Source organism: Oryctolagus cuniculus, chromosome 7, assembly GCF_051225735.1.
Source record: "Oryctolagus cuniculus isolate XC-2025 breed Fujian yellow rabbit chromosome 7, ASM5122573v1, whole genome shotgun sequence".
Lineage (NCBI taxonomy): Eukaryota > Metazoa > Chordata > Mammalia > Lagomorpha > Leporidae > Oryctolagus > Oryctolagus cuniculus.
The window spans coordinates 34,287,865-34,312,648 of NC_142873.1; the positions used below are offsets into that span (position 1 = coordinate 34,287,865).

Genomic DNA, 24,784 nt, shown 5'->3' on the forward strand with positions numbered 1-24,784 from the left:
AGGAAAATACCACATCGGCTAACAGTTTCTTACCATGGAACTGGGAAAGGGGAAAATATTCAAATTGGTGGAGGTGCACCCAGAGTGATAGGGGAGAAAAGGCAACAATAGTAAGCATATTTGTAGCATCGACTGGGTCAGGCATTGTTCTACATGTTTTACATATATTGGTTACTTTTCCCAAAAACCCTAGGAGGTAGATACTAATATTATATTTATTTTATGAGTGAGGAAACTGAGGCACAGAGAGATTTAAGTGACTAAGCCAAAGTCATATTGTTGGTGAGCAGTTATGATAAAATGGGAAGTATGTATTTGGTCCCATTCCCAAGTCCTTGGTTCAGAGCAACTAAAACCTTTTTAATTTCCTGAGTAACAGGGCTGATAAGAGTGTCTTTTGTTCTTACGAAGTGACTCTTGGCGGGCCAGTGGATAGTTTCAGAATGGGGGCTTGTTGCCAGGAAAACCAGCCCTTGATTAGGAGCTTGGAACTTTCAACCCCACCCCGAGCTCTGAGGAAGGAAGAGGGGCCACACAGTGAATTAACCACCCATAGCTAATGATGTGATCACTCTTGCCTGTGTAATGGAACCTTCACAAAATCCCTGAATAATGAGGTTGGGGAGCTTCGGGTTGAAGAACACATACACATGCAGCGATGCACCCTAATTTCTTTGGGACAAAATCTGCTCTCAAGATCTTTCTGGGTTTCACTCTATGTACCTGTCTGTCCATCTGGCTGTTCATTTGTATCCTTTATAACGAACTGATAAGTGTTGGTAAAGTGGCTTCCTGAGTTCTGTGAGCCATTCTGAAAAATTATTGAATCTAAGCTTGGGATTGCGGCAACTCCCAACATGTGGTGGTCATTAACATCAGGAGACCCAATATTGCTGCTAGTGCCTTTAAAGTCCTGTGGGACTTTGCCTTTAAATATATGCCAGGCAATTTTGTATCAGAACCGAATTGGAGTGTTTGACACCAAAAGGTATCTGAGAGTTAGACAATTGGTGGGTGTGCGTAGGAATCTCTCATCTGGTGTCAGAAGAAACTGACATTAGTGGATCTTGAAGTCGGGTCTGTACAGGCTGGCTTTTAAGATCTCAGGCAACAAACTGTACATAGTGGTGAGACCAACATATCCAGGAAGTACCCAAAGCAACTGATAGGAAGCCAGCAAGGAGAGTACTTGGAGATGTTCTTGTGGATGACTCAAAAGATTCACTAGAAGAAAAACAAGAAATGTAAATACATTTGAGAGGGAAAAATCAGGAAGGCCAGGGAAAAATACTTCACAAATCATGAATGTATTTCAACACAAAAATTATTTTGTGTAGGGAAATAGACAATGTGTTCTGAAGTTTAGCCCAGGAGATGGGGCTCTCAGGGAGGGATCTTGGGAGGGTGGGAACTCACTACAGACAAGCCTGGTAAGATGGCAGTGACTGACCCTGTGTGTGGTAGTGATGGAGAGTACCCTTGTATATAGCGGTTCTTCATTCAAAGAATAAAAGCTCAAGGGAACTGACCTTAACTATGGAAGCTTTGGACAGATCCAGAATTCTTAAAAAAGAAATCAAAATCAAATTTGAAAATGTATGTTGGGATAACAAACGTCTGGGCCCAAAGGCAATGAGAATGAGCTCTGCACAAGACAGAGAAGAGATGCAACTAGGAAATGGAGCAGGCTAGAAAACTTTTTACTTTGTTGACTGTACTTAACCTGGGGAATAATGGGAGAGAACTGTTAGGGGCAAAGCCCAAGGAGGTGGCACAGAGGAATGTTTCCACGATAGCAGCACCAGTTAGTCAAGACCTAGGACTTCAAGGCCAAGGGAAGGGGAGTCTTTTTGGGGAGCAGTACCCAGGGGAAGAAGCCCAGTGTTCTGCAGAATCAACAACAGCCTTCAGGAATTGGAACTCCACTCCAATAGAGACAAAGGGAAAACTCAGAGGCAGTCATGTGCTGCAGGGATTCCAGAGAAAGAAGTAGCAGAAGTCACAGCGGTACAGGGATACACATATCTAGCATTAGGAGTGCAGGGCTTCCAGGAAACTGGAAATCGAGATACATTTTGAGTATGTATATGAATACCAAGGGGGAAGAGGGAGCCTCAAGTAAGCCTGTGGAGAAGAGGGAGCCCATTTTACATTTTTTAATTTTTCACAAAGACATGAATATTTCAAAGGTCATTCTCAGAGAGTGGAGGCAGAAGGCAGAGATTGGATTGTTTCCCCCAGGATATAGGAAGCAGGGTACAGAATTAACCTCTTGCTGGTGGCTTTTTTCTCAATGTGACAGTTGATACTAATCAACTGGCATTGTGAAGGCTGAGATAAAGATCTTATTTTTGCTTTGGCATGTGCTTTCTGTCTTTCCTGCTTCCTAACTAAATTGTCAGATCTCCGCTCTAGTCATTCATTAGTGAGAGTCACACGATACTATGCTCTGAGTTCTAGAAACTTCATTTCACTGTGGGAGCCTGGAATGTGTGCTTTCTAAATTCTGCAGGTAAGGCTAATGCTGGAATTTCGCTCATATTCTAAGTGACTTTATGGAAAACACCGAAGATGAGAGAGATTCAAGGTTGGGCCAATTGAACTTCAGAGGGACTAGAACACCTGCCTCCAGCCCAGTAGAAGAGGGCTCCACTGACGCTGTGGAAAGCAGGCCTGGACTTTACTTTCTCTGGCAATGGCATCAAAGCATTGTGGTAAAGAATGGGCTCAAGGAAAACAGACAGGGTAGAGTTGTAAACTAACACTGCTATGAATTTTTTAAATTATAAGAGAGAGGAAGATTTTATTTTAAGCTTTAATTTTCCTCTGGTTATTTATTAATGGGAGATTCACTTAACAGCCCAAAAGACACTCAGGGTCTTCTGTGCTATCAAGGAGGGCATGTGTAACTCTGATGAGCTGTGTGGGAAAGCAGATGGGCATCAGGGGAGAGAATGAATTTTGGCTCAGGGTATAGCACAGTGTGGGTACTGGTGAATCGGCCCATCCATGAGCAAGAGCCGCACTGTCTTTTGCAGGATAAACAAGGATAATAGTTGTTCAAAGCATGTGGCACTAGGTACTGCACTGCCACACCATTTGTGATTTCTCTTTCCCCACCCCTGCACTGCCCAGGGTGGCCTCAGAAGTCTGTTGTGGTCCAGAGGCCACAGAGTCTACTGCGCTGGCCTTGGTGATCAGTACACCCATGCTTTCTTTATGGGAGCACTGCCCTAGCCTTCAAATGAGGCATGAGAAAAACTTTCCAAGCAAAGAACCATTTTTGGCTCTGGCCCCTGGCTTAGAGATCCAGGTGAAAGCAGGTTCCTGGAGTCAACACTGATGCTTTCATAAGACTGAGTTCTTGTGTCACCCTCCACACTGGGTATTTCCAGAAGGGGGCTGTGCTCTGGATGGTGGTCTCAAAATTGGTTTCTTTTCTTTTTTTCTTTTCTCATTTCCTTTTCTTCCCTTCCCTTTCCTTTCCTCTCCTTACCTCTCTTCTCTTCTCCTCTCCTCTGCTCTCCTCTCCTCACCTCTCTTCTCCTCTCCTTTCCCTCTTTTTCCCTTTTCTTTTCTCTTAAGTGGGGAAATGAAGGCAATCTCTGAGGATAAGCATGTAGAATTGATAGTTCTGGGGGATTGCTGAGCATATCAAACTTTGCAATTTTATGGCTTTAGATCTGCTAAGGTCTAAATATTGGTGTCCTCCTTAATTCATATGTGGGATGGTATTAAGAGGAGGAGCCTTTGGATATGATTAATTCATGAGGGCAGATACCTCATGAATGAATTAGTGCCCTTACAAAGAAACTTCGCTTGCCTCTTGTATCACACGAGGACAGAGCTACCATTGATGAGCAACAAACCCTCAGCAGACATTAAATCCGTTAGCCTCTTTGTCTTGGATTTTCAGAGCAGTGGAAAAAAATTTCTGTTGTTTGGAAACTACCTGGTCTACGGCATTTTGCTATAGCAACCAGAATGAACTAACACAAGACTCATAACCATCTTGGCTGCCAGAATTGCTCCTTTTAGCCAGTAAATAAACATGGGACCACTGTTCCCTCCAGAAGGGGGGGGGGGGACAAGGCTGCCTTGATGTATCCCAGATCTCCCCTCCTGAGGGTCACAGACTTGGTGCTGAGGTCTGAGTTTAGAAGAAATTTGGAGTCTGTTGGAGAAGAGTTCATATTTTCATAGAGAAGGTCCTTCACTTCTCCCCTGAAGGCAGTGGATTGAATTTCTCTGGACCCTGTTAGACCCTTTCTCGATATTGCCACTGATGAGTAATCAAGGCAAGTCTGGAATGCTGACTGGCAAGGTTTTCATTGGGAGTGTGTCCAGTGAATGAAACAGCTATGTGGGCTTATCTCTTGCTCTCACTTCTCCATCACTAGGTGTGACAGAGATGGCCAGCTGTCCAAAGGAAATGGCTCCCTGGCCAGCACCCAGCTAACCCCACCCCTAACAATTGCATTTAGGAATATGAGTGGCAGAAAGGTCTTGGTCAAGGCTTTCAAGAAGTGGGTGAACCAGCTCCAGCTCCATGTGGGGGGATACAAATATCTGAGAGATGGTCAAGCTGGCACGTGGAAGGAGCTAGACCCTTAGAGAAGTGGCACCCTGACCAGCAACATTTGCTGTAGCTTATTAAAGCCTAGGAAGGAAACAGACGTGCATCACATTTAAGGCATTATGAACTTCTGTTCTATTTGTGATGACAGTGTACTACCACTTTAAGTGTTATACTGGGGTTGGGGGGCATTTAGGGTTTCACTTCTCCAATCACCTGAAAAAGGAAGTAGTCTGAGCCCATCTTGCTCCTGGAAGTGTTCTAATATTTACATTGCAAGAAGGAGCACAGGGTCTCCCTTTTGGCCAGCCTTAGGGGATAGCTTTATTCTTCTGAAGCCATTGGGCACTTATCTTGTCTAATCCTATCAAAAGTTATTACTTTTATCCCCATTGACTCTCCATTCCTTTGATCTAGTTTTCATTGATTAGAATTGTGACTGGGATGGGGGTGGTGGTGAGTGACTGGAACTTCACTTTCTATACATACCTAACAGGGGCTCTGGACAGAGCCTCTCTCCCCTAGAATTTATGGTATACAAATGGGAAAAAGTGCACATGATACTACTAGAGAAACATGTCAAATGCCAGACAGGACGTTGCATCCTGCGCCATGGGTAACAAGATAGGTTAAAGTCTGGGGCAGACTTAGGCATGAATTCCAGCCAGAATACTTGAGATACCTAACTGTGTAATACACCATAACCTCAGAGGTCAGGGGCATAGTGTGAATGTCGACAAATGTTGGGATCAATGCTTTTAGGGGTTGGCAGACCTAAGAAATGGCAGGAGTGCCAGTCTGTCAGTGACATCTAGCATGCTTCTGAGACCCCACAACTGAGTATTATTTGTAACCTAGATTTCTTCCTCTGAAATATCTCTTGGACACCACAATTTTCCTTATGACCAGATTACAGCTGATAGAGAAGAAAACAGAAGCAAACAGCCATGACTTAGGAACTTAGCGGTTATTCTGGAAAATATCTGGAGTTTCTTTTATCTGGAGCTTGGTGGATGGCTGCAGTGCTGGACAAGCAGACAAGATGGATGCTGTGCTACCCTGTGGTACAGCTAATGTGCACTCACAAATGATCCTTCTTTCTTTCTTCTTTCCTTTCTCCTTTCCTCTCCCATTCTCTCCTTCCCATTCAGCTCTCTCTCCTTCCTTCCTGTCTCAAGGCTAAGGTAGGTAGTCCACATGGTCTTTGCTCCACTGCCATGGTATGCAGACCTTGAAACTCTTATTAGGGCCACAGTACAAGCCACAATACACACTAATCCAGGCTTACTTTAGGGGAAGAGAAATTTCCAGCATATGAGAGAAGAAACTTGCACAAAATACAAATATGGTATGTTTTTTTTGCAACAAAAGAAACTATTTATTTGGAATATGCATTACCAGTACAAATTAGGAGACTGTAAAACCTACACCGTGTTAGTATCATTAGAGAACACAAAAGTTCAGTTGGAATCAAAAGGGACAGAAGCCTGTGCTCTCACAGAAGCAGAAAAGCTTAAACTTTCAAAACCAAAACAGAGCAGAGCTTTGCAGGTTTATACTCTGAATAATAAGAAGGGAGGGGGAGGGGGAGACTAGAACCCACAACCAAAGGAAAGCACTTCCAAACGAAACCGCCCAAGGCAAGAAACAAAGTAATAAGATAGAAAAGGAGGAAAACATTGAATGTTTTATTTATTTTAACAAAAGAAAAAAAGTTTACAAAAAATAAACGATTCCAGAAAGCTTTGAGCTAGGGATTGAAACCATGAAGGTGATGTGAAAAGCTTGTCTTTATCTCGTTAGGACTTAAAAACAAGAGCACAAGTGTTTGAGTAGAAAGACTTCCCAAAGTGTCACTTCGCAATGCTGCCTTCATTCTTCACTTGTTTGTTCCTTACATTCTGGATACTTGCTAAACACCTTCTCCAATGAGAGATGCTGAAAATTAAATATCTTCCAGGTAGTACTGCTTTCTTTCTTCCTATAACTAATAACAACATTCCGAATCAAGTCAGCTTTGCAATTTGCTTTAAGCAGCTACCTAAATTGGCGATAAGTAACAGTCATCCTGTCAGGAAATCAAACACAACTTTTCAGCATTAAAACTACAGCGCTGAGTCTCGTTAAGCATGGCACCAACCCTTCATGCAAGTCAGGACTCAATGGATCTGTAGGCAGACTGGCCCCAGCGTCTGCATCCTGCACATGTTCTACTTAGCCAATGGTGCCCGTGATACCAGGCTTACCCGTGGGATTCCTCTGGAAGAAGAATCCTGTCTCATTGGAAGAGGCTTCACAGATTGTTGTTATTAATCAGGGAGAAAGAAAAGAAAGCACTTGGTTATGACATTGAGAACTGACACATGCGAACACCTTCTCCTGCAGGTTAACAAGTTCGTCCTGATTTGAATTTTTCAAGGGCCACAAGGAGAAGCAAGTGCCTGGTTTTATTTTTCTCAGGGACTGTGAGAGAACCACATATTTGGGAAATGTAGGTCAGCATTGAGACATCCACATGGGCCTTCTCTTTGTTTTTGACGTCAACTGAATTCTAAAGCGAAGTAGGAGGAAGCTGCCTACTATACCAGTGTCATCTTTTCACATCACCTCATATACATTGTAAGGAATAAAAACAGCAAGATCATAATCCTGACAATTAAAAAAAAGCCCCCCCGTAACAAACCAAAAATAACACAAACAAAAACATATTTTTTTGTATTTTTAAGAGCAGGAATAAGAAAAGAAAAGAATTTATTTCTGGGTCTCAAAGTTAATAAACATAATAACGTGTTAGGTTGTACCTATTAAGCTCACTATTCCAACCTTTTTTTTTAGTTTACAAAATGAATTACTGTCACTTTTAAACATTGTGAAACAAGAAATGGATGTGCACAACTCGACACTTTTCTAGCATTCTTGAACTAATTCACAAATGCAAGAAAATAAAAGAAAAATGGGGGAAATGATGAATGTAGGTAGTTTGGTGTTAAAAACTAATGCAGGAATGATGCGCATTGTCACAGAAAGAAAGGGGAAAAGTCCCCATCCTGTTTTGCGTGCTATGAGGGTCATTTTTAAAATTTTTATTATAAACACTATTAAATTCAGACCGCTTTTTTGGTTTTTTTCTTTATCTGAATATACAAGAACATTCATTATCAAATGTTCATCATCAATACTACAAAGAACGAGACACAAGTCGCAAGAAACAATGGAAAATGTTAATAAAGCTGAAAGAATCGTTGAGTATTTTTTTTGTTTTTTTTTAAGTTTTTTTTAAATTTGAGTTTCTGTAGTTTTATCTTTTTTGGTATCGAAGTCAGGTTTTTCTGGGCAGAAAAACAAAAGCAGACAGAAAGAGGGAATAAAGATATTTGTGAGAAAAGGCAACCAGCAAATAAAGAGCAATCACCACAGCAAAATAAAATAATAAAATAAATTGAAAGAAGGTGTCACTTGGCAAAAGTACTGCATGGGAATTAATTCCACACCAGGGGAGGAGTTAGGAGTAGAAAGGGGAAATACTGAAGAGTCACAAGGTGGGTAAACCCAGGGTCTAGCGTCCTTTCTCAGGGGAAATTTGCTGTCCGGGCAAATGGAGCGCTCCCACTTTACTAGAAAACGGAATCCCAGGGCACATGTTGTTTCTACAGGAAACGGCCCGGAGGCGGGCTCCTTCCACCCCCACTCTTCTGCTGCCGTGTTCTCCCGCTTCCTGTGGCCGCCATGTTGGAAGTGAGCGAGAGCATGAAGGGAAGGCTGTGGGACGGTACTGGCTCTTCCAGAGGACTGAGTGAAGTGCTGGCTGGGGCAGTGGTATGCAAGGTAATCATCAGTGCAAACTACTGCTCGGAGAGAAACCGCCTGTGCAAATGCAGCACTGCTCCGATCCTTTTCATTAACTTAACGTGGCCACGATTCAGTTCAAATCTGGAGTTATCCTTGTTTCCAGTGCACCCCTCCACCCGCTCTTTGCTTTAATCCCTTTCCTACTTTGCTCCAACTCAATCGAATGTGCTCCACTCATGTTCCTGCGTGAGTCACCTAAAGACAAAGTTTTTCACTAGTTCTATGCACTCCAGAGTTGTACAAAGATGCTCCTTCTAGGCACCCTCTTCTTCTAGTCCTGCTCTGATCAGGGCACAGGTCAGCAGACACTGTCTTTCTAGGAGCCTCAGTCATTACATTTTGCTAAATATTTATAGTTTCTGTATACATATCCTTGGGCGTCTCAAGTATACCCAACTTGCCCAAACACATACAGAGGAGTGTTTTCTGTTCATTACTCTCGTGCCTTGTGGAATTTCCATGACTTTTTTTTAAAGGATCATCCTCACCCCTCAAAGTCTTGTGTCTTTCCCTGGCAGCCTCTCAGGTGTGGCAGGGGACCAAGTACTTACAAGGCCACATATTGGACTCAGGACAAACTAAAAAAGCCATATCCTATCTTCCTACTTTGGAAGCTTTTCTCTATCCTAAGAGACCAACCAGACCAAAACAATCAAAGAAAAATCAACAATTCTTCTCTTTCTCATCATGGTGATGACATCAGGGTACTGATGGTTAGCAGAGGTGCAATAGGAAAAGCATTTATCGTCCTCATCTAGCGTGAACCCGTTTACCTTAGGGAAATTATTTCCCCTGACTTCACACTTACAGATTGTATATGAATGAAATCAGTGTCTTCCGTTTCTCACAAGCCTCTTGGTGAGCCAGGCATAGTAATTGCCATTTACAGATAAAAAAAAAAAAAAATTAAGCACCAAGAGCTGTGACCACCAACCACTTAATCAGGTGACAGGGCTGTCACGTTTATTGCTGGCAGAGTTGGTTGGCTGTGAAGAATGGAGTTTGGACGACAGTCACAAATGGCTTTCTAGTGCCTGCTATCTTCACCCAAGATGTTCCCAGGGAATAAACACCACTGAGCTGGGTTCAATGAAAATATTATCTCCTCTTATCCCACGAGTCTCAGATGAAGCTAGCAAAAAGTTTATTTGTACCATGTTCTTACACAACTCTCTCTTCCAGAGAAAGAGGCCAAGATCAGGAACACAGTGCCCCATAGCACTTTGGAAAACCTATACCATGTGCCTAACACAAAAACCGAAATAAAACAACCAAATCCATTGTGGACATTGTAAGTACTGTGTGTGGCTCCCTGGGAGCTCCAGAGCTGGAGGCAATGGGAATAGTTAGCACTGGAAATCTGGCCTTCCTTGCCATCAAGTCCCATAACGCCAACCTAGCAAGTGCAAGTGCATGCTGGCAGGCCTGCTGGTCCTGGAAGTCCCAGGCACATGCTGCTTCTCTGTGTCAGTGACCGTCACTTAGAGTTGCCAGTTCCCTCTGTGGGTCTCACAAGGTGTAGTGCAATGATTACTCATGTAGGTATTTGCATATGACGTCTTGGGAAAGTGTAAGAAGAGAGTATGTGTGCCTACATGAGTGTGAAGGGGCAGGAGTGTTTCAGTCAAGAAGCCTTGACTCCTTAGTGAGGCTTTCATCACCATGCCCAAGTCAGACCTGACTTTGCAAGGGGTTCCAAACATGGCTTACTAAGTGAGGAAAGGGTTGTGTAGACTGTGCCTCTGAAACTAAGAGCTGCTGTGGGGGCGATGAGGAGGCCTGTAGGAGCTCTACCCTTGCTGTCCCTTGTGCCCACCCCAGCTGCCTGACTCCCTGCTTGGAATCAATCTAGGACAGCTGACACTGCAAAGAGTGGTACCTTTAGAAGTGTAGCCATGGCAGTCCCCAGTGCATACCTAGGGCTCGGAAGGAAGAGGAGGAGAGTGTTCCAATCAGTACTGTCCCCAGGGAGCAAGAGCGAGAGGAGGCAGGGAGGCCTGGGATGAGTAGGGCAATGTGGCATATTCCTGCTAAGAGGTAGTGAGAGACAGAGAGGGACTGCCTGTCAACACAGAGAGGGAGGGATCCGAGTGAGGTAAATTTGGCTCCTCAGACCACCATCATGAAAACATACAAACACCTTTATTATTTTCTTTGTAGTCTTTTTTTTTTTTTTCCTCTTTAAATTCCTCTAATTGTTGAAAATATCCTTCAGGGATATAGTAGAGGGCAGGGACCCCGGGCATCTAGGACAGAGGGAAAGGGACAGGGAGGATGTCGGAAACCAGGCTGACAGCTGGAGGCAGGGAAGGGTGGCTTCTACCCAGAAAAAAAAAAGGGGAAGAGAGTATAAAGAAGTGTCCAGATTGGCTGAAATAGCATCCCAAAGAAGAGAAGAGAAGGAGACTCTTAGTGTGTTTGCTGATTGCTTCGACCTCCAGTCTGACCGCTTCAGCGTTGGGAGAGAAACCCTCCCTCCTGCCCCTGCCCCAACTGGGGCCCAGGGTCAGCCGGGATGCGATTGCTGGGAGATCAGTTGGAGGTATCAGAGTGAACACTGCCAGGGCCTTCTGTAGGGGAGGTCACTGATGAAGGGGTAGTAGCATCCTGCCAACCTCCATTAGCCTAGAAGGGAAAAAGGGAGAGAAGTCAGTGCTCTGAGATTGGGTGTCCATTTTGAGCAGACAATGACAATGAGGCAATTCGTGTAAAGGACCTAGCCCTGCACCTGGCCCGTGGGGACACTCATCAGATGGGCAGTTAACATGGTGCATGATAATATCCCCCCACCCTCAAGTGAGTTAGGGTCCTCCCAGAGAGCCTTGGGATTCAGAGTGAACACCTCCCACTGTGTGATGGGTTTATACTTCTCAAGGACTTGCTGGTTCAATCCACATCATCAGTGGAATGATGGCTGCCCTGCAGGTCAAGAGACCCCAGGTTTTGGGCTGATTCTGGCAACAGCTGGATGTTGACGACAATGAAGCACCTTGCCCTCTCTGGCTTTGACTTTCTCCCCATTTGAAAAGTGAGGTTAACGCAAAGGCTTCCTGACCTTCTTTCCAGCTCAGAGTGTTTCATGTGTGTATGGAATTCTAGTCCCTGTTACATGCCAAGTTTTGTAGAAGATGCTCCTGGGCATTTAATGATGAGTGATATACAACTCATGTCCTCAAGGAGTGGGAGAAGACAAGGCCCACAAATGAACCTAATAAATGGTAGCAAGCACCCTGCAGTAGGAAAGTGCAAACAAAGGTGGTATCAAGTCTTGTTGGAGCATCAGAAAATACTTCATGGAGGAGGCACTCTTTGAGGTGGGCCTTGAGAAGTACAGAGGGTGACTCAGGTGAACAGAACAGGTGAAACAATGGTGCCAAGACCATGGGGCCTGGCCTATCGGAACGCATCTCAAGAGGGGATGAGACAGGAAGCAACAGGCTTGACCTACATTCAAGGTCATTTTTCTGAGACTCCAGATCCAGAGGCATCCAAACAACAGAACTGTTCTCCAAGAACCTGTTTAGTGACCACCCCTTGCAAAAATTATCTTTGCAGTAAAACAGCTAAGGGTTGATTTGCTACAATGGTTAACTCATATGCATGATTCATGACTGTTTCTCTGTTTTAAAGCACTCATATATAAGTGTATTAAAATCTCTTTCCCCCAATCACTGCGTTCTTTTGGAGTTAATATGCCTCAACTCTGGAAATATTAATGTGAAACATACCAGGTCCTAGCCATTCCTGGTAAAATATTTTTTACTGTGGTCTCCTCTCATTTTGTTCTTTGCAAAATTTGGAGTAGCTAGGGCTGGCATCATTACTGCCATTTGTGAGGACCACTGCTTCTACTCAAGTGCGATCCGTAGTGCTTAGGAGGGCGCTGGACACTTAATCACTACTAATCACCATGTGCGATTTCATTCATAGGAGAGCAGACGTGCAGGAGAAAAGCACACTTCTGGGCCCAACTCTGTGACAGAGCACAGGCCTCCAACCTGTGGATCAGACACTTCTCCTCTACCCTTTTCATTTCCATTTGACTTTCTTCTCATTGGCTTATGCAAATGATGCTCCAAATTCCCCAGAATACCCAGGCTTTTAATTCAAAGCAGCTCTCACCAGTTCTTCCGGAATGAGGGCAGGTTTTGTCCACACCTCACTAAAAAGTAGATTTGGATACCAAGGGGGCAAAAGGTCACCTTGGGCAAAGCCAACACACTTCTCAATCATGGGTCAATGGGTAACTGCTCTGTGATCCCAACCTCCTAGCTCTTAATTCAGTTCCCTTGCTCTTCCTGCCCCCTTCTCCAGGGAACATTGTAGGGGGATTGGGTGAAGAACAATGAGGAGAAATGAGAATACTTTCTTTTATAACAAAAGGGTTTTCTGTTTTTTTTTTAGGGCCAAGACTCTGTAGTATAACCAGAATCAAGAACAGAGTTATTCAAATACCTAATGCAGATTTGTCACAAGGGTGCTATCTTAGCCTTTCTTCCCAACCAAGGACTTACATATTCTGTTGTCATTTTTAGTTGAGTGAGAATGGTGGCAGTATTTATTTTTCCCCAAAGAAAATCCCTTAATGCAATTTATCTTTTTTATTATAAAAGTATGATATGCTTATCATATAATATTTGGAAAATAGAGAAGCATAAAAAATCAAGTAAATAACACCTATAATCCTACTTCTCAGAGATAATTACTGTTAGCATTTTGATATCTGTCTATCCTAATAATCTTTTTATATGTGTGTGTTTACCAGATAGATATTTAGATAGATAGGCTGAGAGACAGATATATTGTGAGGGCTTGGAGTATGACTGAATGTGTATGTGAGCTGAGTAGTATGGGATTTTAGGGAAACTTGTCAGAGGTTCTTGATGAACAATGGCATAAAACAAAGTAGCGTTTTGGTAAAAAAGAAAAAAAGTCACATATCTTAGAATGAACCTACTATGAGACAAGTAGATAAGGAAGCCCTAGGAAAGCAGTCAGCATTCCTGTCATAGCATATGACATGAAGCAATTTCATGATTTTGCTCACAAATCACCACTATTACTATTATTTAGTCATGCTGTAATTCCGTTAAAATAACAATAAGTGATGCCCCAAATGAAACCATTAGTAAAGGCAATGAGCTTGGTGGCATTTCATTAGGAAGAGATTGACAAGGTAGTCTATACTCTCCAACAATTTCAAGAGACTTCTCGTTGGGACATCTCTTAGCTGAAATAACTCAGACAGCAGACATCTACCTCTTTTCTCAGAAAGTCCTGTTTTCTCAGACCAGTGCACAAGATGCCAGAGGATATAAAGAACTCACAGATGGTAAAGAATTAGTTCAGCTGATACCAAAACCAGCATTTCAATTATGCTGGTTGGCCTAGTAAGGAATATTATAAAACCTTCTATTGAAAATAAGTGCATTAATCAAGCCTCTCCAGCTCCCTTTTTAATCCACCAACACACACACACACACACACACACACATACGAGCACACACCTCAGATTTGGTGGTCAGCCTCCCTAGAGCTCCCAAGAGCCTTCCATGTTAGCACTGCAAATCCCATGTTCCAATACACCGCTGTGGTCTGAGTAAAATGAGACTGCTTGTCACCCTACCCCCACCCCTTACTTCTCACCAATTAGGTCGAAGTTAAATACAGGTACTATGCAGAATAAGCATGCCTGACAATGAGGGGTGGGGAAGAACGCTTTTCTCTGCAGGTGCTTTATACAGTGGTGCACTGTCTGCTGCCATTGCTGTTACAACCTCCACAAGATCAGAAACTGCAAGCAAATTCAACTTAACCGGGTTTCCTGTAAATCACTTCGGCTGCTTCAGCTGTATCATTCCAGCTTTAATGTAAGACGTTCAGAGGCTGCACTGTCTTGGGAAACAGCTGACCTCGCTTACTGCCACGTTAACCCTGGGGAGCAATTCCTTCCCTCTTCTTCCACTGCGGGTGAATATTAAGTAGGGAACTCTGCCTTTGTGTGTTTATTTATCTCTGGGCACAGTGAGAGTGGAGGATGCTCTCATTAACAACCGTGTGGGGGTGGCGGGAAATAACACTTTTACTTTGATTTCTGTTCTGCACTTCAGCTTCCCCCTTCACTCTCCGATGCACTCTCTCCATTATAATGGATGCTCTCTTCAAAATGCCAATGTCAGAAACCACGTGGAGGGGTTTCCGGGGTGGGAGGTAAAATCTGCAAAACCAAACGTGCCCTTTTTATCTGAACAGATTCCTAATGGAAGAGTCTGTATTTGCACCCAGCTCTACAGATCATTCTGTGGCTTATGGTGCAGGTGCCTGGGAAGCAAGACCCAAGTCAACTCTTTTTTTTTTCTTTTTCAAGATTTATTTATTTACTTATTTGAAATGCAGAGCAAATGTTTTACTCTCCAAATTCCCGCAAAAGCTGGGGCTGGGCTAAGCCAAAGTCAGGAGCCAGGAACCTCGTCTGGGTCTCCCATGTGGGTTGGTAGAGGCCCAAGTATATGAGCCATTATCTGCTGCCTTCCCAGGTGCATTAGAAGGAAGCAGAATGGGAAAAGGAGGCAGCACTCTATCCCAGGCACTTCAATATGGGATGTGGGTGTCCCAAGTGGTGAATTAACCGCTGTGCTACAATGTCCCTCCCCCATCTCTCCGCAGAATCAGGATGAAGGCTAAGCCACTAGAGCAGAGTGGGTTCGTTCTGGAACCTGACGGGGGAGAAGCTAATAGACCATAAAATTCTGACAAAATGCAGTAGGTTACTCACATAGGAAAATCTGAATTTTCAAGACACATCAAAGCTAGCTGAGAACAAAATATTTTAGGAATAAAAAATGCCTATTTATGGCTTAGCCTAATAAATCTGGCACTGAATTTGATATGCACTAAATGTTGTGAGGACCCCACCTAAAGCATCGTGCCAAGTAGGCCACTCTGAGAAGTAGAGGGCGCTTGTGACAGAGCCATGGATGGGCAACGGTGGGTGGGGAAACCCACGTGCCTACTCCTAACAAAACACAGAGTCGGAACGGAAGCCCTGGCTTCTGTCTTCTCTGCCACCCTCCTTGAAGCCGAATAGGAGTCGCTTGAGGTTGATTCTCCCTCACTGTTGTGGATCCAGTACTGCTTTTAGACCAAAGCAGAAGCTGCTGGACTGGGAACCGCTTTTCCTATCTCATCTTCCCGCTCTTTCTCTGTGCTTACCTTAACAGCACTCCGTTGATGCAGAGAATTCATCACCTGATGTGACAGCCCAAGTGAGCCTGGCACTAAGAAACTCTCATTTGCAACCCAGAAATACGCTGAGGTGCCACAAACTGGCTGATGTCAGCACCGAGTTGAGCTAGATCTGCATACGGGCCAGATGCCATTACCAGAGATGCCTTCAGCACGGGCGAGGCCGTGGACGTGCTCCAGGCCCTCAATCACCCAAGCACTGGCGGGTCCCGCCAAGAAGAGAAACAAAGACATCCTCTCTCTCTCTCTCAATGCACATACACTTGTGCACACACACACACACACACACACACACTCTCACAGTTGCTATATATCAAGGGAGATAATATCAGCACACAGAATAGAGGTCACATCCTGGATCCATCACTGTGTGATCAAGGTAGAACTATGCTTTCCTATATGTTTAACACTTTCTGAGCACTTGCGAGAGATGCTCTGGGATGAAAAGATGCTACTGCAAAGCCCCCTTAGGGACACCCTTTGATTCAAACTTTCTCCAGGAATATTCACAATGGTAAAGAGATCTGTGCCCCACTGATGGTGATCTTTCACAGTGTAATACTGAACACATCATCCCTGTTTAAGCTCTCAATGACTTCCCAAGGTGAGGTTCAATGTCCTCAGCAGGTCTACAGTATTCTGGACTGTGTTTTTTCTTACCCTAGTAACACACACTCCTTTTAATGCTCCAGCCACATCATACCCTTTAGAAATCTCCATAGAGTAGCCATCTCCTGCCTGCTTCTTTCCCCTTGAACACGGGCCCCTCACTCATCCAATCAGAGCTCACTCACATGTTGGCTCTTTTTCAAGACTGAACTTAAGGATCCATTCCCCTTGGTGTGTCCCTGGCACCATCTCTACTTCCTGCAGGTCACTAGCCCTCTGCATACATCTCTGCTTCTGCACCTGGGCTGCCATATTAAATTTGTTCTTTTACGTCTGCTTCACCTACCAGACCATCACAACAGTTTGTGGAATTTATCTTTGATACATAGTGCCTACCCCAGCACAGATTTTGATAAAATTTCTCTTAGATGGACATAGGGAAATTTAAATAAACATTTAGAGACATCCATCTTCCATCATGAATGAGGAGAAATATATTCATATGTATGAGGCCCCTGAGCACCACAATTCAGCCTGACTGCATGTACACAGCTGTAGCATCTAGAATATATTCTAGAGACTGAGCAGAGCAGAGCCAAGGTTCTGGGTAACGTCCACGTGTAGGAAGTGACCTCTTATGAACTTGGCATCAGAGGTATCTGGTACTTCATGGAGTATCCCGAACAACTATGATTAATATTTCCATTCTTCTGCTTTGCTTTTAGGGAAAACAGTGCAGAAAGACAGTGGATCCTGCCTGCTGCAGCACCATAACAGCACACATTCTTTTTTTTTTTTTTTTTTTTTTTTTGGACAGAGTTACAGAGAGAGAGGGAGAGAGAGAAAGGTCTTCCTTCCATTGGTTCATGCCCAAAATGGCCGCTACGGCCGGAGCTATGCTGATCCAAAGCCAGGAGCCAGGTGCTTCTTCCTAGTCTCCCATGCAGGTACAGAGGCCCAAGCATTTGGGCCATCCTCCACTGCCTTCTCAGGCCACAGCAGAGAGCTGGACTGGAAAAAGAGCAACCGGGACTGGAACTGGCGCCCATATGGGATGCTGGCGCCGCAGGTGGGGGATTAACCAAGTGAGTCATGGCGCCAGCCTCAGCACACATTCTTTTTTTTTTTTTCTTTTTTGACAGGCAGAGTAGACAGTGAGAAACAGGGAGAAAGGTCTTCCTTTACTGTTGGTTCACTTTCCAATGGCCGCTGCGGCCAGCGCACCGCGCTGATCCAAAGCCAGGAGCCAGGTGCTTCTCCTGGTCTCCCATGCAGGTGCAGGGCCCAAGGACTTGGGCTATCTTCCACTGCACTCCTGGGCCACAGCAGAGAGCTGGACTGGAAGAGGAGCAACCAGGACAGAACTGGCGCCCCGACCGGGACTAGAACCTGGGGTGCCGGCGCCGCAGGCGGAGGATTAGCCTATTGAGCTCCGGCGCCGGCCTCCAGCACACATTCTTAACAAGGAATGTTCTCCAGAAGGGCACAAGAAGTCACCATTGCTGAACACAGCAGGGATTACACAAATGTATAGAATAGACACAGTCCCAACATGGTCTGCAGGGTCCTTGTCTTCCTAGCTCTTCTCTCCAGGGCTTAGACTCACACGTAAATTTTGCTTCCACCTTGGAGTCACCAGATAAAAATATAGGATACCCCACTGAATTTGACATTTAGCTAAACAATAAATCATGTCTTGGTATAAGTACGTGCCATGCAGCATTTTTTATTTGCTATATCTGCCAGCTCTATTCGACAACAGCATGTACTCTCACACAAAGGACCTGTTTATTCTGGCCTAATTTGGAATCACACAGAAGAACTAAGAATCAGTTTTGGTGCTTTTCTTACTATGCCCTTTTGTGTCTGTAACTTCATGGAGGAACTTCTTCTTTGGGACTAAGTCAGGCTGACCAAGCCTCTGTTTCATCTGCCTCTATTTATTGTAGTTGCTTTATGATCAAAATAGTGTCTCGCTCTTGGAATAGAATCCTGTTCTAGAACCTCAGCTCACCAACTACTTACTCACATTTCCTGCAGTCAATCCCTGCCTGGATTCCTCTCAAGCTGTTGAGGCTAGACTCCTCTTTCCACAGCTCTATGACTTCTGAGGGTAGCTGCTCTGACTGCCGGTCACCACTAGGTCAGCCCCTGGTACTTTCACATCATTGTCTCATCACTGCAATTGTGTCTAGTCTGGCTCTCCCACAACCTCTTGAGCCCCGAAATCTTGCATCTAAGTCTGTAGGCTCAGAAAGATCAGCTGTGTGATCAGACATTCTTGGTAGAGAATTGACACCCTGTTACCAAGACACTTGTTATTTAAGCTGCTGCCTAGAAGTAATTGATCTCTTATTGCCAAACTGAGATTCCTTATTCCTCTACCAAAAAGTCAAAAGAAAGGTCTGTCTCTTTTCTTCACCGGCCCATCTCATCTGGTCTCTAAGAATCTACACCATCTTTCAAGGCCCAGCTTGATAGCCACCTCCTTACAGATGTCTTCAAGGCACACTACTATCCATTTTCTATAAATTCCAGTTCTATAAACTTTCTGAGTCCTCTTTTTGACATTTAACCATGTGTATCTTTTATTTATAATTTACAGCTCCATGTGAGCACCAGATCTTTTTCACTGTAATCATTTAGTTTTTAATCCTGCAAACATAGTTCAATGCCTACCTTGTGCTAAATACTGGGCATATAGTGACAAATAAAACAAATTTAAAAAGAATCTGGTTTCCGCTGTCAAGAAGATTACTGTTTTGTGGGAAATAGACATTTGATAAAAGTATCAGAAGAACATATATAGATTCTAGATGGTCATAAACTCTAGGAGCAAGTTCAAAACAGGGACCTCACAGGAAAAGTCAGCCTGAAGATAGACAGAAAATAGACAAGTAAAGAGCAGGGCAAAAACCCTGGAGGCAGAAAAGACCTTGAGGAGCTGAAAAAGCCAGAAAGAAGGAGCACAGGAACATAGCAGTGAGCAAGCTGGGCTGAGAGTGGGAGGCCCCATCATGCCTGGACTTGCAGACTGCATGGCAGAGCACTGATTTTCATCCTGAACGAGATGGTAAATCATTCTCCAACAAGCCATCGGAGGGAAAGGATCATGTGTGCTACAGCAGCTGCTTAATTAAGCACTTGAGTTGAATGGATGAAAAATGGAGAACTGGACGCTATGAAGGTTTCCCTGGTTGTCCCCCTATGCATATGGGGCTGCCTGGCTGCTGATGCCCATCATAACTGCACAGTGATGCAGAAGCAGTTAGAACCAGTTCTCTTCCTCGGGACAGTAAACATCTATTGGTACTGAATCCGAGTGTGAACTCTTAGTCTTACTTCTGAGAAAAGGAAACAAGAATTCAGAAACTGGGATTTGCCAAATTGTGCACCCTTTATGTGCCTCAAGGACATTTTGCATTTCAAAATCTGGGGCTATGTTGACAGTGTGAGCCCTTGCTGACACCAAGGGATGAATGCAGATGACTCTCACCTTCATGGAATCTTGGTCTCATTTGCCAAAGATGCTAGAACTTAGGAACCACAAGACTTGCCTCAGAAAAGTCAGGGGATTTTAACACCGTCTGCTACTCAGCTCCATTCCGCTTCCTCAACCTGCTGTTGGACAAGACAGGCTCTATTTCTTAGGGGGTATATGTCTGAGGTACCATCATGTATAGCCCCATCTTGCTAGGTTGCATGGTTTATCTTACACAGGCAAAGCAGCGTACTGCTCTAAGATCTGACCCATGTTCACTTGATATGAACATAAACCCTCTATACTTACAAGTCACCATCTCAAATTTTATCCTGCACTTACCATAACTATTGTCTGAAAGGGTGCTCGATCAAAATCCAACTGCAAGGCACTATCAGTTCCAACACCGACACTGTGTGCCACCCTGCCAGTCCCCCAGTGCTGCCTGATCAGAGTACACTTGTAGGTCAACTCCAAAATCACGATCTACTTTGGCTCCTTCTTAGCTTCCTGCTTTTCTAATTGCTGTGAAGGCCCAGAATTCACATTCGTACTGTCAAAAGGCACCTGAGACACAGAGGATGGCTCCAGCTGGATTGTTCTGTAACTGTAACTCAACTAGGACGTGAGTTCCCAGGTTTATGGCAGGACTGCCTTTTCAATTCTGCTAAAATTACAAATAGGACAGCTTCTATGTTCCACAGGCTTATGGGGTCCTTAGACTACATCTAAAAACTTAGTTTGTTTTTAGTTAACTTTTCAAAGGTTATCCTGATATCCTGGCAAAGAAAAATAAGCAAAGCTTGATCTAGCTAAAGAGAGGTGTCTTGACGCAGAGAAATCTATTTTTATCTGAGTAAACACCCTCCAGAACTGCACAAACCTAAACACACACACAGGCATAATTTCTACTCACTTTATTATATTCAGACATCTTATGTATGTTCAGCAACTACTCATAGTTCCTAAAAATGCACACATGCACACGTGCATACACACACACGCATACACACACAGACTCTGCTTATACTGGAAAAGGGTGGTTACATAAGACAATTAGGTTTACCCATAGAGCCAAGCCTAGATAATTCAAGCAAAGGGTATTTTCATTTTCTCCCAGGATAAATTGTTTGATTGGCTGAGCCTCTACAGCCCTGGATTCTTCATTTCATTTTTATAACCTTTGATTTTGCTTTGGCTTTGTTGACAAGGCTATTATTTACTAAGGGTACACACAGAAACTGTATACACATCTTAACGACGAACAGTGGCTACACCTGAGACACGGGCTGCTAGTGTCTGCGGACGTGGAGAAGGCCCGCGGCTATTCACCGACACACAGCAAGCTAAACCCCTTACACTTTCCTGACCATCTAAGAGACAGCAATTACCCCAGATTATCAGACCAACAATGACATGCCGCGTAAAGAGAGACACTGAGCCAACTTCACATCCCAAAGACTGGCATATTCAAGTACACTTAGGACATTAATAGCAATTTACGTGCCATCACTGAGACAAAGCCACAAAGGCTCTGCTGGCAGCCTCTTATTTTGAAGCCTATTATTTGTGGGAGTTACAGGCTATAATCACAACAGAAACTTTCAAAACCCTTATCTTCCGTGACGCACCAAATCTATTTCAGAGCCATAATTGCTATGTCACTGGAGAGTTTGCTGCTTAATGCACTCAAATGCCATTTAGTGTTTGCAGGGTCATTACAGCGAACAGAAAAGTGGGGGCAGATACGGTGGGAAGCTGGGGGATACGCAGACAGAGAAGGTTGAGGAGAATGTATTAGAATGGGATGCTAGCCTCTATTGTGTCTAATTTACTTATGGGAGGATATTGTTGACTTAAAAATTCTATTTACTGAAAAATGAGAGCAAGAGATTGAACGTAATCTAAGCACTCAAGAATTCTGACTTCATTTGACACTATCCCAGCGATATCCAGCAGGTGCTAGGGAATGTCTGCTTTTATTCTGGGATTTTTATTTAAGTGTAAAGGGGTTTGATTTTAAAAAATTGTTTTCTCCTTTGAAATGGTTCCAGAAATCCCTGAACTGCGAATCTTCCGGCTGTACTGTGGGCTTAGGAGGATTCTGTCTATGTGCCGTTATTGAATGAGAAGGGCAGAGCAGATGATGGTGAGATGTCAACATTCAATAACCTAGAAGAATGTGCTACTTTAGAGATGGTAAAAGAAGACACAAAGAGACAGGCAAAGGATCTGAAATAAGAGAAAACATCTGGGCACTCAACAGACCATTTTCCTGGCTAAAGTGTTGCTCAGGTCAGAAGAAAGCCTTGTATGTTACTTTTATTTCTTCAACTTGACAAAACACTAGCCAAGGACTTATTTATCTGGCTTATGGTAATAGCAAGCATAGGATAAATCTTCAAAGAAATTTTTAACTGACTAACATATCACTAGGTTGTTTTGGAAAATTCTTAGGTTTTTTTTTATAATCCTGAGTATTTTTTTTATAAACCCCAATTATAGAAAATGTCTAGCTAGTTGAGATGTAGGGTTAATTATTATTTTTTTTGTAGATGAATACTATCACTAACACCAAGTTTTCACTCTAAAGAACTTTCCACAGACATACATAGGAGAAGACTCGGGGCCTTATTCCGTTGAGTGTTCTTCCTTTCAAAAATAGAAATTTCTCCATTAAATCTTGGCCAAGCACAGAAAGAGTAACAGCCTTACTGTGGAACAGTTCTTTTAAAAATCAATAAGAAAAAGATGTACATTTTAACAATACATACAAAAGACTTAAAAAAACATGAAAAATGTCCAGCCTTGCTAGTAATCAGAGAAACAAATGAAAATAAAAATGCAGTGTTATTTTATAATGTGATAATTGATAAAGACTGGAAACTGCTAAGACACGGTTATTAAGGATGTGGGGACGTAGGACTATTATAAATTGCTAGTGGGAACAACAAATTGGTAGAAGTTTCCAGAAGAAAAGTTTATGACACATTTTAAAGACCTCAGACTTCTTCATATCCTCTGATTTAGCAATTCTATTTCTAGGAATTAATTCAAGAAAATAAGGTAAAATAGGCAAGAGTTACTATGAAGTTTGCCACAATTAACAATAATGAAAATAAGAACAAACAAGAATTTTAAAAAGAATGGCTTAAATGCTTCACAATAGTGACACTAAATAAATATGAGCTTTCCCTGTAACAGGTTCCTATGCAGTTAAAGTCATGTTTTTGAGAAGAACATTTAATGATATGGAAAATATTCATAATATATTTTTAGCAAATAAGTAGGCTATAAAATGATCTACACCCACACATAAACACGCACTTCTACACAAAATGCTAGGAGGAAATAGAACAAAAAGGTCGTATTAATTTTCTTCCATTTTTTCCTGAATCCTCCAAATTTCCTACATTAAATATTAATTTGTAACACAAAAAGTAAGTGTAAACTTTATGCACCACATATGGAGGAATCTCCAGATCTAGCATTGGTCTTTGTTTTGTGTGGCCAGTCTCTAGAGCTCATTGGAGAAGGAAAGCCAGTGCAAAGCTGTGGCTAAAGATACATCTGAAGAAAAGAAGGTTGAGAAAATTGAGACTCCTTCACAAAGAAGAGTGAGTTAGCGAGTGATTTCATAACTCTCTTCAAAATACAACCATTAATTATGAAGAGTGTTCATCAGTTGTTTTTCCTGCTCCATGATAAATAGGGCCAATGGAAATAGGTCAAACATAGAAATCAGCTTCGGTAAGATGGGGTCACTAGAGAATAAGAAACAGGTTTCCATTTCATTCTCTCTGCCTCAAAGCCCAGTATAGTTATGATTAATAACAGATTCTGAGGCCAGCATTGTGGTGTAGTGGGTAAAGATACTGCCTATGATGCTAGCATCCCATATGGACGCCAGTTGCTGTCCCAACTCTGCTTCCAATCCAGCTCCCTGCTAATGTGCTGGGGAAAGCAGCCAAAGATGACCCAACTGCTTGAGCCCCTGCCACCCACTTGAGAGACCCAGAAGAAGCTCCTGGCTCCCAGCTTCAGCCTGGCCCAGCTCTGGCTGTTGTGGCCATTTGGGGAGTGAACCAGCAGATGGGAGAACCCTCTCTGTCTGTCTCTCCCTCTCTCTCTGTAACTCTGACTTTCAAATAAAAAAAAAATCTTAAAAAAAAATCCCAAGAAAATGCCTGTAGAATGAATGAGTGAATGTACGAACAAATGAATTGTGCATCAATCTCCAGGACACAGACAACACGGGCCTCACAGAAAAGTACATGGAAGAGGAAAAACAGCAGCACATATCTCGTCTCTGAATATAAGCCTATAGGCTTATAATCTTTTATAAAAGATTCTTTTATGGGTTGGTGATAATTATGGGGTACACGGTATACATTGGAAGTCAAAGATGAGTACAAGGTTGTGGTAAGTGGAAGAAATAGGAATAAAAGAACAAAAAATGTCATTCCATGGTGGGAGAAGATATGGACAAGGTAACTATAAAAATGCATATGCTTGTGGGGATTTCAGACAGGCAGAAAATTCAGCCCTAATAGTGTGGTTGCTGACTGAACAACAGAAAAAATCTGCCCATTGACAACAGTCCAACGAGGATCACTTCAAAAAGCATTAAGTACCAACTATGTACCAGGCCTGGGTTAGGGGCTCTGACCTTGCTCTTCAGAAATCTCTGGTCTAGAGAGGAAATAAAGAGGAGTTATCAGCCAGGCACCAGCATTCTGCATCCAGTGGAATGGACGGGCAGTTTGAGGGAATGGAGAAGGGGAAGACAGACCTGATCCACGCCAGGTAAGGTGAGCAGTCCTGAGACGTCTGTCCACCGGCATAGGTGCTGAGCTACGGATTCTACTGATGGAGAATTGCAACCTCTGAAGATTGCTTCTAGGAAAGGCCATTTTTACTAGGACAAAAGAGGAAGAAGACAGAGAGCACCAGACACTTCAGAGACTGCTGTCTGCATAGAGAGGAAAGAAAAAGTACCAGGCCAAGTACATGGTGTGTTTCAA

General features: G+C 43.3%; 1 protein-coding gene and 1 long non-coding RNA gene across 11 annotated transcripts in view; one reads left to right on the forward strand and one right to left on the reverse strand.

Annotated features, from left to right (window-relative positions):
* LOC149125402 (uncharacterized) overlaps positions 1 to 24,784 on the forward strand; it is a 518,945-nt gene that overhangs the window by 312,084 nt on the left and 182,077 nt on the right. The window lies entirely within an intron of this gene.
* PBX1 (PBX homeobox 1) overlaps positions 1 to 24,784 on the reverse strand; it is a 332,058-nt gene that overhangs the window by 32,298 nt on the left and 274,976 nt on the right. For 8 of the 10 annotated variants that reach the window (XM_089299652.1, XM_008264149.5, XM_051858426.3 and 5 more), the window contains one exon: positions 5,930 to 11,050. The exons of the other annotated variants lie outside the window; for them this stretch is intronic. In XM_089299652.1, the coding sequence (XP_089155778.1) occupies positions 11,046 to 11,050 (5 nt within the window). In that variant the 3' untranslated portion in view covers positions 5,930 to 11,045. Of the gene's footprint in view, positions 1 to 5,929; positions 11,051 to 24,784 lie in introns of those variants that run through there. 10 annotated transcript variants of the gene reach the window in all.